This window comes from Rhineura floridana, chromosome 1 (genome assembly GCF_030035675.1).
Source record: "Rhineura floridana isolate rRhiFlo1 chromosome 1, rRhiFlo1.hap2, whole genome shotgun sequence".
Classification (NCBI taxonomy): Eukaryota; Metazoa; Chordata; class Lepidosauria; order Squamata; family Rhineuridae; genus Rhineura; species Rhineura floridana.
In genome coordinates, this window is record NC_084480.1 from 74,258,291 (window position 1) to 74,270,899 (window position 12,609).

General features: G+C 38.9%; 1 protein-coding gene across 3 annotated transcripts in view; it reads left to right on the forward strand.

The window, feature by feature from the left end:
* Nucleotides 1-12,609, forward strand: part of APC (APC regulator of WNT signaling pathway) — an 87,534-nt gene that overhangs the window by 34,943 nt on the left and 39,982 nt on the right. For all 3 annotated transcript variants that reach the window (XM_061624054.1, XM_061624072.1, XM_061624064.1), the window contains 5 exons: nucleotides 2,228-2,312; nucleotides 2,946-3,147; nucleotides 7,916-8,024; nucleotides 10,788-10,901; nucleotides 12,429-12,512. In XM_061624054.1, coding sequence (XP_061480038.1) covers nucleotides 2,228-2,312; nucleotides 2,946-3,147; nucleotides 7,916-8,024; nucleotides 10,788-10,901; nucleotides 12,429-12,512 — 594 coding nt within the window. The remainder of the gene's footprint in view (nucleotides 1-2,227; nucleotides 2,313-2,945; nucleotides 3,148-7,915; nucleotides 8,025-10,787; nucleotides 10,902-12,428; nucleotides 12,513-12,609) is intronic.

Below are 12,609 nucleotides of genomic sequence, written 5' to 3' on the forward strand. Positions count from 1 at the left end.
TGAAAGGAGTCTATAGATGATGTTCTTGCAGTGCCGGATGACTGGAGGACAGCCAATGTTGTCCCTATCTTCAAAAAGGGCAAAAAGGAGGAACCAGGGAACTACAGACCAGTTAGCCTAACATCAATCCCTGGAAAAATTCTGGAGCAGATTATAAAGCAGTCAATATGTAAGCACCTTGAAAACAATGCAGTGGTTACTAGGAGCCAACAGATTTATGAAGAACAAATCCTGCCAAACTAATCTTATCTCATTTTTTGACTGGGTAACCTCCCTTGTAGACTGTGGGAATGCTGTGGACATAATATATCTCAACTTCAGCAAAGCTTTTGAAAAAGTGCCCCATGATATTCTGATTAGCAAGCTAGCTAAATGTGGACTGGATAGAACAACTATCAGGTAGATCCACAGTTGGCTCCAGAATTGTACTCACAGAGTGCTTATCAATGGTCCCTTCTCAAACTGGGTGGAAGTAACGAGTGGGGTATCACAGGGCTCGGTCCTGGGCCCAGTGCTTTTCAACATTTTTATTAACGACTTGGATGAGGAGGTACAGAGCACGCTTATCAGATTTGCAGATGATACAAAATTGGGGGGCATAGCTAATACCATGGAAGACAAAAACAAAATTCAAAGGGACCTTGATAGGCTAGAGCATTGGGCTGAAAACAACAGGGATAAATGCAAAGTTCTACACTTAGGAAAAAGAAACCAAATGCACAGTTATAAGATGGGGGATACTTGGCTCAGCAATGCGGCATGTGAGAAGGGTCTTGGAATTGTCGTTGATCACAAGCTGAATATGAGTCAACAGTGCAATGTGGCTGCAAAAAAGGCAAATGCTATATTAGGCTGCATTAACAGAACTATAGTTTCCAAATCGTGTGAAGTATTAGTTCCCCTCTATTCAGCACCGGTTAGGCCTCATCTTGAATACTGCATCCAGTTCTGGTCTCCGCACTTCAGGAAGGATGCAGACAAACTGGAACAGGTTCAGAGGAAGGCAACAAGGATGATCAGGGGACTGGAAACAAAGCCCTGTGAAAAGGGACTGAAAGAATTGGGCATGTTTAGCCTGGAGAAGAGAAGACTGAGGGCAGATATGATAGCACTCTTCAAGTACATGAAAGGTTGTCACATAGAGGAGGGCCGGGATCTCTTCTCGATCATCCCAGAATGCAGGACATGGAATAATGGGCTCAAGTTGCAGGAAGCCAGATTTCGACTGGACATCAGGAAAAACCTCTTAACTGTTAGAGCCATACGACAATAGAATCAATTACCTAAAGAGGTAGTGGGCTCTCCGACACTGGAGGTGTGCAAGAGGCAGCTGGACAGCTATCTGTCGGGAATGCTTTGATTTGGATTCCTGCATTGAGCAGGGGGTTGGACCTGATGGACTTATAGGCCCCTTCCAACTCTACTATTCTATGATTCTATGATCACGGAAAAAGCTGAGGGATATTATTTTAATTATTTGCTTATGGATTCATTATGTCTTCTGCTTCTTATGAAAGCAATTTAAAAAGATGAGTCAACTAAGTTTTGAATCCTGTGAACTTTTTTCCTTGTGGCCATGCTTTTCTATTTGTTTTAGTTTTTGATAGAGCTTCTGCAATGGAAAGTCTTGCAAACCCCTTTATATAGGCCATTGAGCATTAAGAACCTGAAAGCCTAGTGGCCTCTCCTAATCCATCAAACACTGTTCCATTTGTTATGTTCTTTTTTTCCTTTGCACTGTTTTCCTACTTTTAATATATTGTAGAGAGCCTTGTGCCCAGCATTGCTCAGGAATTCCAAGAAACCAAGAAATCCAGGCAGTTTTGAAAGGTTCACTCCACCATCTTGATTCAAAAAGGTGTTCAACTGCATCCAAATGTAGATGAAAACCTGACCCTTGATCTGAGGAACTATCATGCAAAATTTAGTTTGATACCTTAAGTGTTGTCCAAATGCATACAAACAAATTTCAGAAATGTATATCTGAGAGAGACTTCTTAAATCTGATCCTTAACTTGATATTCTGTGGCATTTGTGTATTATGTGGGAGGCCCTGCGTGTATATGGCTTTTCTTTCTGGGACAAAGGTCAGTTACCTGTTCTTGATGGGGTTGAACTCCCTCTGAAGGAATAGGTATATACTGTGGGAGTACTTCTTGGTCCATTATTGTCAATAGATGTTCATTGTGGTGTGGTTTTCTTAAAAGTACTGCTGCTTGTTCTCTAGGAGGTGCTGAAGCAGCTGCAAGGAAGTATTGAAGATGAGGCAATGGCTTCATCTGGACAGATTGATTTCCTGGAACGTCTTAAAGGTAAACGTGGAAAAAGACTGCCTGTTTGTCAAAAGTTGTTGCTATAAAAAATTCTTTATCTTAGAACAGAGATGGTCTAAAAGTATATTTTCCACATAAGCTTTCCACTTGACAGACAGTTATACCTAGTGCAGGTGTCAGCTAGCAATATGGGCCTTATAGCTATGAAGCATATACTATACATTCAAGTATAGCCATGGCATTTCATGTGTTAACCATATTATCTCTTACAGCTTGGAAAAAAATCATCTTCCTTTATGAGGGGGTTCTAAGCAAACATTGTGTTATGCTTTAAAAATTGGTAGGACTGCAAGGGGTTTGGTGAAATACTTTCAGGTAGAGGGGGATCTTGCCCATAGACTGCTGTTTGATTATCCTGGTCTCAGAGTCATAATAATCCCTCCTCATTCTGATTTATTTGCATAACATTTTGCCTTTAGAATTTATAAGGGCAATTGCTACCTGTTCCATCTGTTTTTATTAGGGGGAAAAAAAAGGTCATATGAGAAATTAAGATGTAAATAGCTTTTACATATGATGCCGCCCTGGGCTCCTTCTGGAAGGGTGGACATAAATTAAATAAATAATAATATAAAATGTCATTGATTCAGCACTTTCTCTTTTTCTATTCAGAATTAAACTTGGACAGCAATAACTACCCTGGAGTGAAGTTAAGGCCAAAGATATCCATGCGTCCATATGGAAGCCGGGAAGGATCAGTTTCTAGTCGATCGGGAGAGTGCAGCCCTGTTCCTACGGCATCGTTTCCCAGAAGAGCTTTCATGAATGGAAGCAGAGAGAGCACTGGCTATCTAGAAGAATTAGAGAAAGAGAGGTAATTTTTCATCCTAGTTGTTTGTTGTTCATCAGTCTGTGAAACTTTTAAGCAAAATATGTAATTTAGGTTTCCCTTTCCTTTTTGAGGAATGGGGGCATACAAAAACATTTCCAGTCCTGTGTCTGGCATGATAATTTGAAGAAATTTGTTGTGTGATTCCATTTCCACAAATTTTTATGTTTAAACAAAATCTGCACTAATGAAATGCTTTGCAAAAGTGGTGGTTCAAATGTGCATCAGCAAGTGAACAGTCTGCTGCTCTTCTTGTAGATCTCTGTACTGAGCAAAAACTACCCATGTCAACACATCTTCTAGATGGGAGGGATCTTCTGAAACCACAGGAGCTCCATGTTTCTTTCCCTTATTGGTAGTCAGTGGGGATCTGACTTATGTATGAACTCACTATTTCCTTCCAGTAATTTGCTTAGCTGGAAATCTGGACTCACTATTGCACCCCCAACCTCTGAATTAAAATGTTAATGTGTCCTATCAGAAGACTGCTTAACATCATATATCACGCCAAAACAAACAAAAAACCATCTTATCCTTAGATATATACAAGGCCTTTGATTGTTTAAACTGGAACTACCTAATTAAAGTACTAGATAAATATAAATTAGGAAATAGGATACTAAACATGATTAATCGATTATATGACATCACCACTGCAGTAATTCGCACTAATAATCTGGATTCTGACCCCATAATAATACAAAGAGGCACGAAACAAGGATGTCCTCTCTCTCCATTACTATTTGCTCTGGCTCTGGAACCTCTAGCCATGAAATTACGCTCACATGCTCAAATACAGGGATATAAAATTAATACGACTGACGAAGAACATCTATTAAATTTATATGCAGATGACATGACATTAATGTTAGGAAACCCATCACAATCAGCCTCAGCACTTAAACTGATGCTTGAAACATTTACAGAAATATCTGGTCTTAAAATAAATTTCAACAAATCCTCTATAATGTTTTTTCATGTTGGCCCTCAAGACCAATTGACCACCCGCAAAATACTGGGAATTAATATATGTAACTCTGCTTTTAGATACCTGGGAGTTTTAATTCCCAAAAATACATCAAAACTGTTTTATATTAATTATTACCCTTTAATACGAAAAATGAAACTAGATCTCAATAAATGGAAAAAACTCAATATAACCCTATTAGGCCGAATAGCGACCGTTCGCATGAAAATAATCCCCAGATTTCTTTATTTATTTCAAGTACTCCCTCTTCTTATTACACATACCACTATTCGCAAATGGCAAACCATGATAAATAACTTCATCTTTCAAAATAAAAGACCAAGACTAGCAATGACATCCTTTTACACACACACAAGTTCTGGAGGTTGGGGGTCTTCCGAATTTACATTATATTACATAGCATTTCAACTTCGCCAACTTAGCTTCATCATAATGAAATCAAAAAAATCTTGGATTAGATTAGAAGAAAATATGTTATCGAAAGGCAAGATTTGGAATCTACCCTTCTTACCAATCACCCACGCATGGATTAAAACTATTAATAATCCATATACAAAATCCACATTCTCCATCTGGAAACAATGGCAATTAAAATTATCTTCAATATACTCCCCTTTAACTCCCTTACCTGCTTACCCGAAAGCAGGAGATGACTTCTTGAAAAAATATATAGAAATAGGAGAGGAGAAAAATTATTTTAGATTGAGAGATTTTTCCCCACAAGGTAACCCAATCACTATTCAACAACTAAAAATTGATATTCCATCTTGGAACTTAGATTGGTTACTTACATACCAATTACAAACTACCCTAAAGGACCCTCAAATCAAAACATACGCTACTAAAAATATCACACAATTTGAAAAAATATTACTAGATAGTGGTCGCTCTGGTAAAGGAATAGTCTCTAACCTATATAAAATATTACTAGAAATTGATATGGGAAAACTGACAGGTCTGAAAAACCAATGGGAAAAAGATCTGGGATATCAGCTAGAAACATCTGAATGGTCTTCAATCTTTCATTCTAAACACAGCAAAACAATTTCTGCAACACATAAACTATGCTGAAAACAATTCACAGATGGTATTATACACCAGTACAACTCTCTCATATATCTTCATCAACATCTCCCTTATGTTGGAGAGGATGCAATCAGAAAGGAACATACTTCCACCTATGGTGGAGTTGCCCACAGATCAAAAAATTTTGGACTTCAGTACATACCGAACTTAACAACATTACGAAAGAAAAAATACACTTAACACCAGAACTATTTTTATTATCTTTATTCAAAGATGAAAACAAAACATTAAAATCAAAACATCTGCTATGTAAACTACTCATAGCAGCGAGACTAACAATATTACAATACTGGAAAAATCAAGATGGACTTAACTTGCAGATTTGGTTCAACAAAATATGGACGATAGCTATATTGGACAAAATCACGCTGCATCTTCGATTTCTAAGAGGTGCTGCAAAACCGGAATTGTTCACGTCAGTATGGTGGAACTACATGGAATACACCTCACAACGAGACCTACATACCCAGCTTTCTTCATCTGCAAAAACTATCTGGTTTTCCTAAACGAATAATAATACTCCTACAATTTTAAACCATCTCATGTTAATATTGTATTTAATTTTCATTCACTACAATAATCACCTGTATACCAATACTTACCAATATACTTTCCATAACATAGCACATAAACCGAATCAAAACAGGAATTGGCTCTAAAGTGGGGGGAGGGGGGAGGGTATTAAAGTTAAATTGATGTCTTTTTGTATCATTATATTATTCATGTTAAATTACTATGAAATCAATAAAAACAATTAAAAAAAATAAAATGTTAATATGTAAAGTTCATTAACTTCATTGAGGCTATTTCTGAATATGTATATATATGAATGTTATAGTTACCAATTAATTATTTAATAATTGCAAATAGCAAGGTCTTGCATCCAAAGGTCATCATACATGAGCAGAAGACATAGAATGGCAGTGTCCTTTAGCTGCAATCTCTCTCATACATGTATATACATATATAATGTATGTCACTATGGAGGGTCCTTCATTTCTCAAGAGTGGCTTTTCGGTACGTAAGGATCTGCAGAGGGAAGACTGGGGGAACTAGACATGACTTGGCACACTCATAGAAGAGCTTTCTTACAAACAAGGTGCTTATGAACAGGGATTGTTGGATCTAAACGAGATTATGGTATATTTTCCAGCAAATGGATTTATCAAGGTTAACAGAGTTCATTTTTAAAAGGTGATTCATTATGACAGTAATGGCTTCATTATGACAGTATATTTTGCTGAAAGATGTAGAAACAGCAGCAGGTTGGTTTTCTGTTGTAGACCTGAGGCTTTGGAATGCTGTCCCACTTGCCATGTGTTTGGGGCTAACTTATGTCTCTCCACCAGAGAATTTGAGCGTACATGGAGTGTTCCCATTTTATTCTCACAACAACCCCATGAGAGAGGCTTGGGTGATAGATAGTAGCTTGCCTAAGGTCAGCCAGTGAGTGAGAATTTAAATCCAAGTTCCCCCTCATCCAAGTCCACCCCTCTATCCCATATGCTTTATTGGCTCTTCGAAACCTAATTTGATCTGTTTTTACCAAATGAAGCATAGATGTTTGGCAGCTGAAATCATTTATTGCTGCTGATCTTGCTGTATTAATATCTAGTTTTTATTTTATATAATAATATACCTGAGTACCTCTGAAGACCTGTGTCTGGGTGCCCCCTCTGAGAGAGATACTGAGGATACAACAGGGGCAAGGGTCTTCTGAGATGTAGTCTCCTACCTGTAGAATGCACTTCTGAGTGAGGCCTGCCTGATGCTGGCACTGACTTCTTTTAGCATCTAGTTAAGACACTCTTCTTCTCCCAGGTATTTAAAAGAATGTGACTCAGTTGTGTTGCTCTGGATTGCTTATAAGTTTTTTCCCTTTCTTTTTTTTTCTTGTAATCTTTGGAGGCTGGTGCTTTATGTTTCATAAATAAGTCAAACAGAAGTAATCAGTCCATGTATACAAGTTAAGGCAATCTCTTAATTATGTCTACAACTTCTCTGGCATCAAAACACTAGAAAATTTCAAGATTTTTTTTTGTTTCCAGAGAAATTCCAGAGTTGATCTAATTGATATCATTCTGGTATTTCAGAATTTAAGATGCTGGATTTTAGTTTCTTCAGTTAAACCAAAATATTCTTTTGCACCTTACTATTTACCTTTGTATCTTAGTTTATAAATTACTAAACTTCACAATGATTATTTTCAGGAGATTTATGATTTCCTTAACCCCCTGCCTATATTCATATAAATGAATTTATGTATGTTTCATACAGTTTTGCCTCTAATGAAGGCTGAAAACTGAGCATCAGGAATTATGGAAGCATAGCTGTAAAGTCAATTCACTAGTGTGCTTAAAATGTGTATATTTGTTGAACTGGCTCAGTAGGAGGCAATTTAACTCAGATGATTTGTATCAAACCATGAGCATTTCATTTCTAGTTAGATAAAATACAGCAAAAATTGTTTGACTAAACTGTAGCGCTCCCAGCTATCGTTTGTCCTACATAAAATGGCATAATGCTCTCAAACTCGTTTCCCCATTGTGTGAACAGAAGTCACATTTATTTCTCTCTGTTGATTTTGAAGAGTTTTTATGTTTGTTACTTTTTCAGCTCTTAGCCAACTTCTGGTAACAAATAGAGCTTAATGACTAATACTTGTTTCTTCATTTACAGATCTCTCTTGCTTGCTGAGCTTGAGAAGGAAGAAAAAGAGAAAGACTGGTATTATGCTCAGCTCCAGAATCTGACTAAGAGGATAGACAGTCTTCCTCTTACTGAAAATGTAAGTGGTAATTATGCCTCATACAACCAATATAATTTAGATCCCATTTTTTTAAATGGGTTGCTCCAGCAGAAGGCAAGCTCACACAATGGATCCTCTTCCTTGCAGCCCCTGAGAAATCTTTCCAGATGGTGGGGATAGGGGCCCACCAGACATCATGGGATGTGTCACATGGGGCTGCTATGGGAAGAGGGAATAGTTCAAAATTGAGCAGAGGAAACTTGCACTTGCAAGATTCTGCTGCCCAATTTTGGGCAACTCACCCCTCCCACTGCAGCAACATAGAACACACCCACAAGATTTGGTCCATCATCCCAACCCTAAGAGTGAGTACTGTAGAATTTTTATCCATCATTCTGGATAATGGAATAATGCATCATTAACCATTTTTGGCAGTCTTCATTTTCCTTAAATAAAACTGCTTCCTAGAATAACAATGGAACCTGATGATACTGAATTTGAGGAACTCTAGGTTACACCAACCTGCAACTATGACTAGTGTGCCTTATAGACTATGTTGTTAGACTTTGTTGGGAGATTAGCCAGTTATCTCTGGATGAGCTGTCACCACAGTATGATTCAGGATTATGTGTATTCTCTAAATCTGTATATACTATCTGGATTCAAGAGTGTGGCATAATGCCTAGTTTATTGAGAACTCCTTTTTTTAAAACAAATCTAAAAATATGAACGTTTGAATTTGTATCCAAGGTCTCAAGGCATCCTTGTTGGTTTTTAAATTTGTTTAAATTTGTAACTCGCTGTATCTTGAGCATTCAGTATTAAAAACAATTTATGGATTATATACAGTGCCTTGCAAAAGCAATCAGACCCCTGACCAATGCTCTCACATTACTGAATTACAAATGGTATTGTAACTTCGTTCTGTATGATACTTTATTTTGAAACACTGAAACTCAAAATCAATTATTTTAAGGTGACATTGGTTTTATGTTGGGAAATGTTTGTAAGAAACATAACCTGAAACATGTTGCTTGCATAAGTATTCAACCCCTGTGCTGTGGAAGCTCCCAGTTTACACAGATGAAAGAAATTGCCCTATCGAGGACACAGTTACCTTACCATTGACCTCCACCTGTAAACAATTAAAGTTGCATTCACATTGTCAGGATAAAACCCCCACTGTTCAAGGATCATTGGTCAGGCTGTGGATATGAAGGAAAATGAAGACCAAAGAGCATTCTATAGAAGTGAGAGATAATGTAATATAAATGCATGGATTAGGAAAAGGGTACAAAATAATATCCAAGTGTTTGGATATCACAGTCAGCACAGTTGGATCAATAATCAGGAAGTGGAAGCTGCATCACACCACCCAGGCACTGCCAAGAAAAGGCCGTCCCACAAAACTCAGTGCTCGAACAAGAAGGAGACTTGTGAGAGAAGCCACAGAGTGGCCAACCATCACTTTGAAGGAGCTAGAGTTCAGTGGCTAGGAGTGAAGTAATGGTGCACCAGTCAGCTCTATCAAGAGCTCTGCATAACACTGGCCTGCATGGGAGGATGGCAAGAAAGAAGCCGTTGCTCAAAAAGTACCATCTGAAAGCACATCTGGAGTTTTCCAAAAAGCATGGAAGTGCCCCAGCTGCAATGTGGGGAAGGGTTTTGTGGTCAGATGAGACCGAGAAAGAGCTTTTTGGCCAAAACTCAAAGCACTATGTGAGGCGCAAACACAACACTGCCCTTCCCTCAGTACACACCATCCCTACAGTGAAGTATGGTGTTGGCAGCATCATGCTGGGAGGATGCTTCTCATCAGCAGGGACTGGGTATCTTGTTAAAATTGAAGGAAGACTGGATGGAGCAAAATACAGGGAAATACTGCAAGAGAACCTGCTTCAGTCCACTTAAACTGAAGCTAGGGAGGAAATTCACTTTTCAGCAAGACAATAATCCTACGCCCAAGGCCAAAGCAACACTGAAGTGGCTCAAGAACAAAAAGGTGAATGTCCTACAATGGCCCAGTCAAAAGTCCTGACTCAATCCTATTGAGAATCTGTGGCGCTCTTTGAAAATTGCAGTCCACAAGTACCATCCAACCAACATGAACAAGCTGCAGTGAATCTGCCAAGAAGAATGGGCCAGGATCCTCTGACGCTGTGTGCAAAGCTGGTACGTACCTATCCCAAAAGACTTCAAGCTATTATTGCAGCAAAAGATGGCTCTACCAAATATCAGTGTGTGGGGGTTGAATGTTTATGCAAGCAACATGTTTCAGTTTGTTTCTTACAAACATTTTCCAACATAAAACCAATGTCACCTTACAATAATTGATTTTGAGTTTCAGTGTTTCAAAATAAAATATCATACAAAACAAAATTACAATGTACCACTTGTAATTCAGTAATATGAGAGCATTAGTCAGGGGTCTGATTACTTTTGCAAGGCACGGTAGCTTCATATATTCTCCATATTCCACAAAACTAAAGAAAGATGAGACTAAAGAGAGACTGTGAACGTGTAAAGGATCCCTTCCCTGACTGTGTTCTTCTATATCTGTCCATCCATCATCCCAAGAAGTTTCAAGAAGGAACTGGGAGGGGCACTAGGATCTGCAAGTTGCAGACATGAGGGTGGTGTCTTATTACATTGCGGGGGGGGGGGGAGAATGCATGCCAATATGGTCTTTTACATGTTTATAGATTTCCTTTTATGAATGGCCTCTTCTGCCAGTGTTGGTTGCAGTGTTTGTCATGTCGAGCAAGAGACATTCATGAAGTATTTTGTTCTGTTTGGTTCTAGTTCTCCTTGCAGACAGATATGACTAGAAGACAATTGGAGTATGAGGCAAGGCAGATTAGAGCTGCCATGGAAGAACAGCTAGGTACTTGCCAAGACATGGAGAAGAGAGCACAGGTAATTATGTTCGTTGTTGTTATGTGCCTTCAAGTCGATTGCGACTTACGGCGACCCTATGAATCAATGGGAAGATGGTCTGTGCCATCTGTATCAGCTTTAAAAAGATTATAGTTTAAATTTATGACAGCCTCTCCAAATAATATTCCTTCTCCTATAGCAAGAATGAGGAAGCTGTGTTCCCTGATAGGGAATCTTCTGGGCGCTGCATGCCAGGGGTGGGGGACCAGAACTAAAAGTGGTGGGGCAGAGGTATCCAGTCGCTCCTTTTTCACACACATCCATTCATTTACACACGCCATTCTCTCCCCCCTCCCCACCCATGCTTGCTGTCTTCCTCCTTGGCCTTGCCCCCCTTGCAGCAATTAGGCATCAGTGGGAGCTTTTACAAAGGTTAATTGCTATTTAGAGGTATGGTTTTTCACGTTTGTGTCAGGGGGAAATCACACTGCTCAGGAAGGGGACAGTTGGAAGGATAGATCCCTCAGAAAACTGCATCTTTTGGCAGCAATGGAGCTTTTGAAAATCCTAAGTGCTGAGGGTGGGGAGGTGGGCAACAAGGTTATCAACCTGTGTCTGAATTTCAGCACTTCACTTTGCAGGTGTGGGCTCATGTGACTGAGTAGCACCACATATGGAAGGTTTTTTTAAAACAAAACATGTCAGTGAGAATACTAGGCTAGAAACTTGACTTCTAATTTTCTATGTATGGAGAATTTTTGTATGAGCCTCCACCTGTTGCACCGCTTGTGAGAACCACAACTTAAACTCTAATGTAAAAAAACAAAAGAAGCAAAACACAGTAAAGTTAATAGTATCACCAGTATGAGGGATCTTTAGGAGTATCCGGGGGCGCTGTGAACTGTACCAGGTATTTTACTTTATTTGAGGAATAACAGCCCAATAATCCAGAAATTGGCTTGGATCCAAAATAGGATGAAAAACTCCCAGTTGGAGAGTGGGGTATTCTAGTCTTGTCTTTTAATGGTAGCCCACCTGTGCAACCTTCTAGAGTGGCTTTTGGGGGGGCAGCTGGTGAAACAGAAGACTAATTAGAAACATCTGCATTGTATTCAGACACACAGGGAAGAGCAAAGAGGATGCATGTGCGAGGAAAAGGCTTGTTCATATTTATCTTATTCAGCCATTCTGAACTTGTAAATTGGAAGTGCAAGGGTTGGTATAGCAACAGGAGGAGGGCTAGGAATAAATAATAAGTAATGGAGGGCTGTGGCTACTGAAAAATAAGACTCCATCTGAAAGGAACATGTAGATTGGCTGTACCTCATTTAATTCCTGTTTATACCTGGAAGAGTCAGGTAGACAGTTGACCTTAACTTACTTAAGGGTACCAAATCCTAGCACCAGGGACAAGATTTTGAATTCAGTGTGTTCTGGCAATACCTAGCATGTGTTGTACTTTCTGACAACTTGGTACTATGTACCAAGTTAATACACTTTCTAAATGTGAGCCATGTATTGGTGCTTCCTCCCCCTGTAACCACTTGACACTTCATATTGTTCCAGGTGAGAGTAGCTAGAATTCAACAAATTGAGAAGGATATTCTACGTATAAGACAGCTCCTGCAGTCACAAGTCGTGGAAGCAGAGGTCAGTGTTTGTTTTGTGCTCTTTATTTACGTGCAAGCATGTTTAAAACGAATAAGTAGAATTGACTAACAGGGAGCGCATTCTGTATAAGTAATCA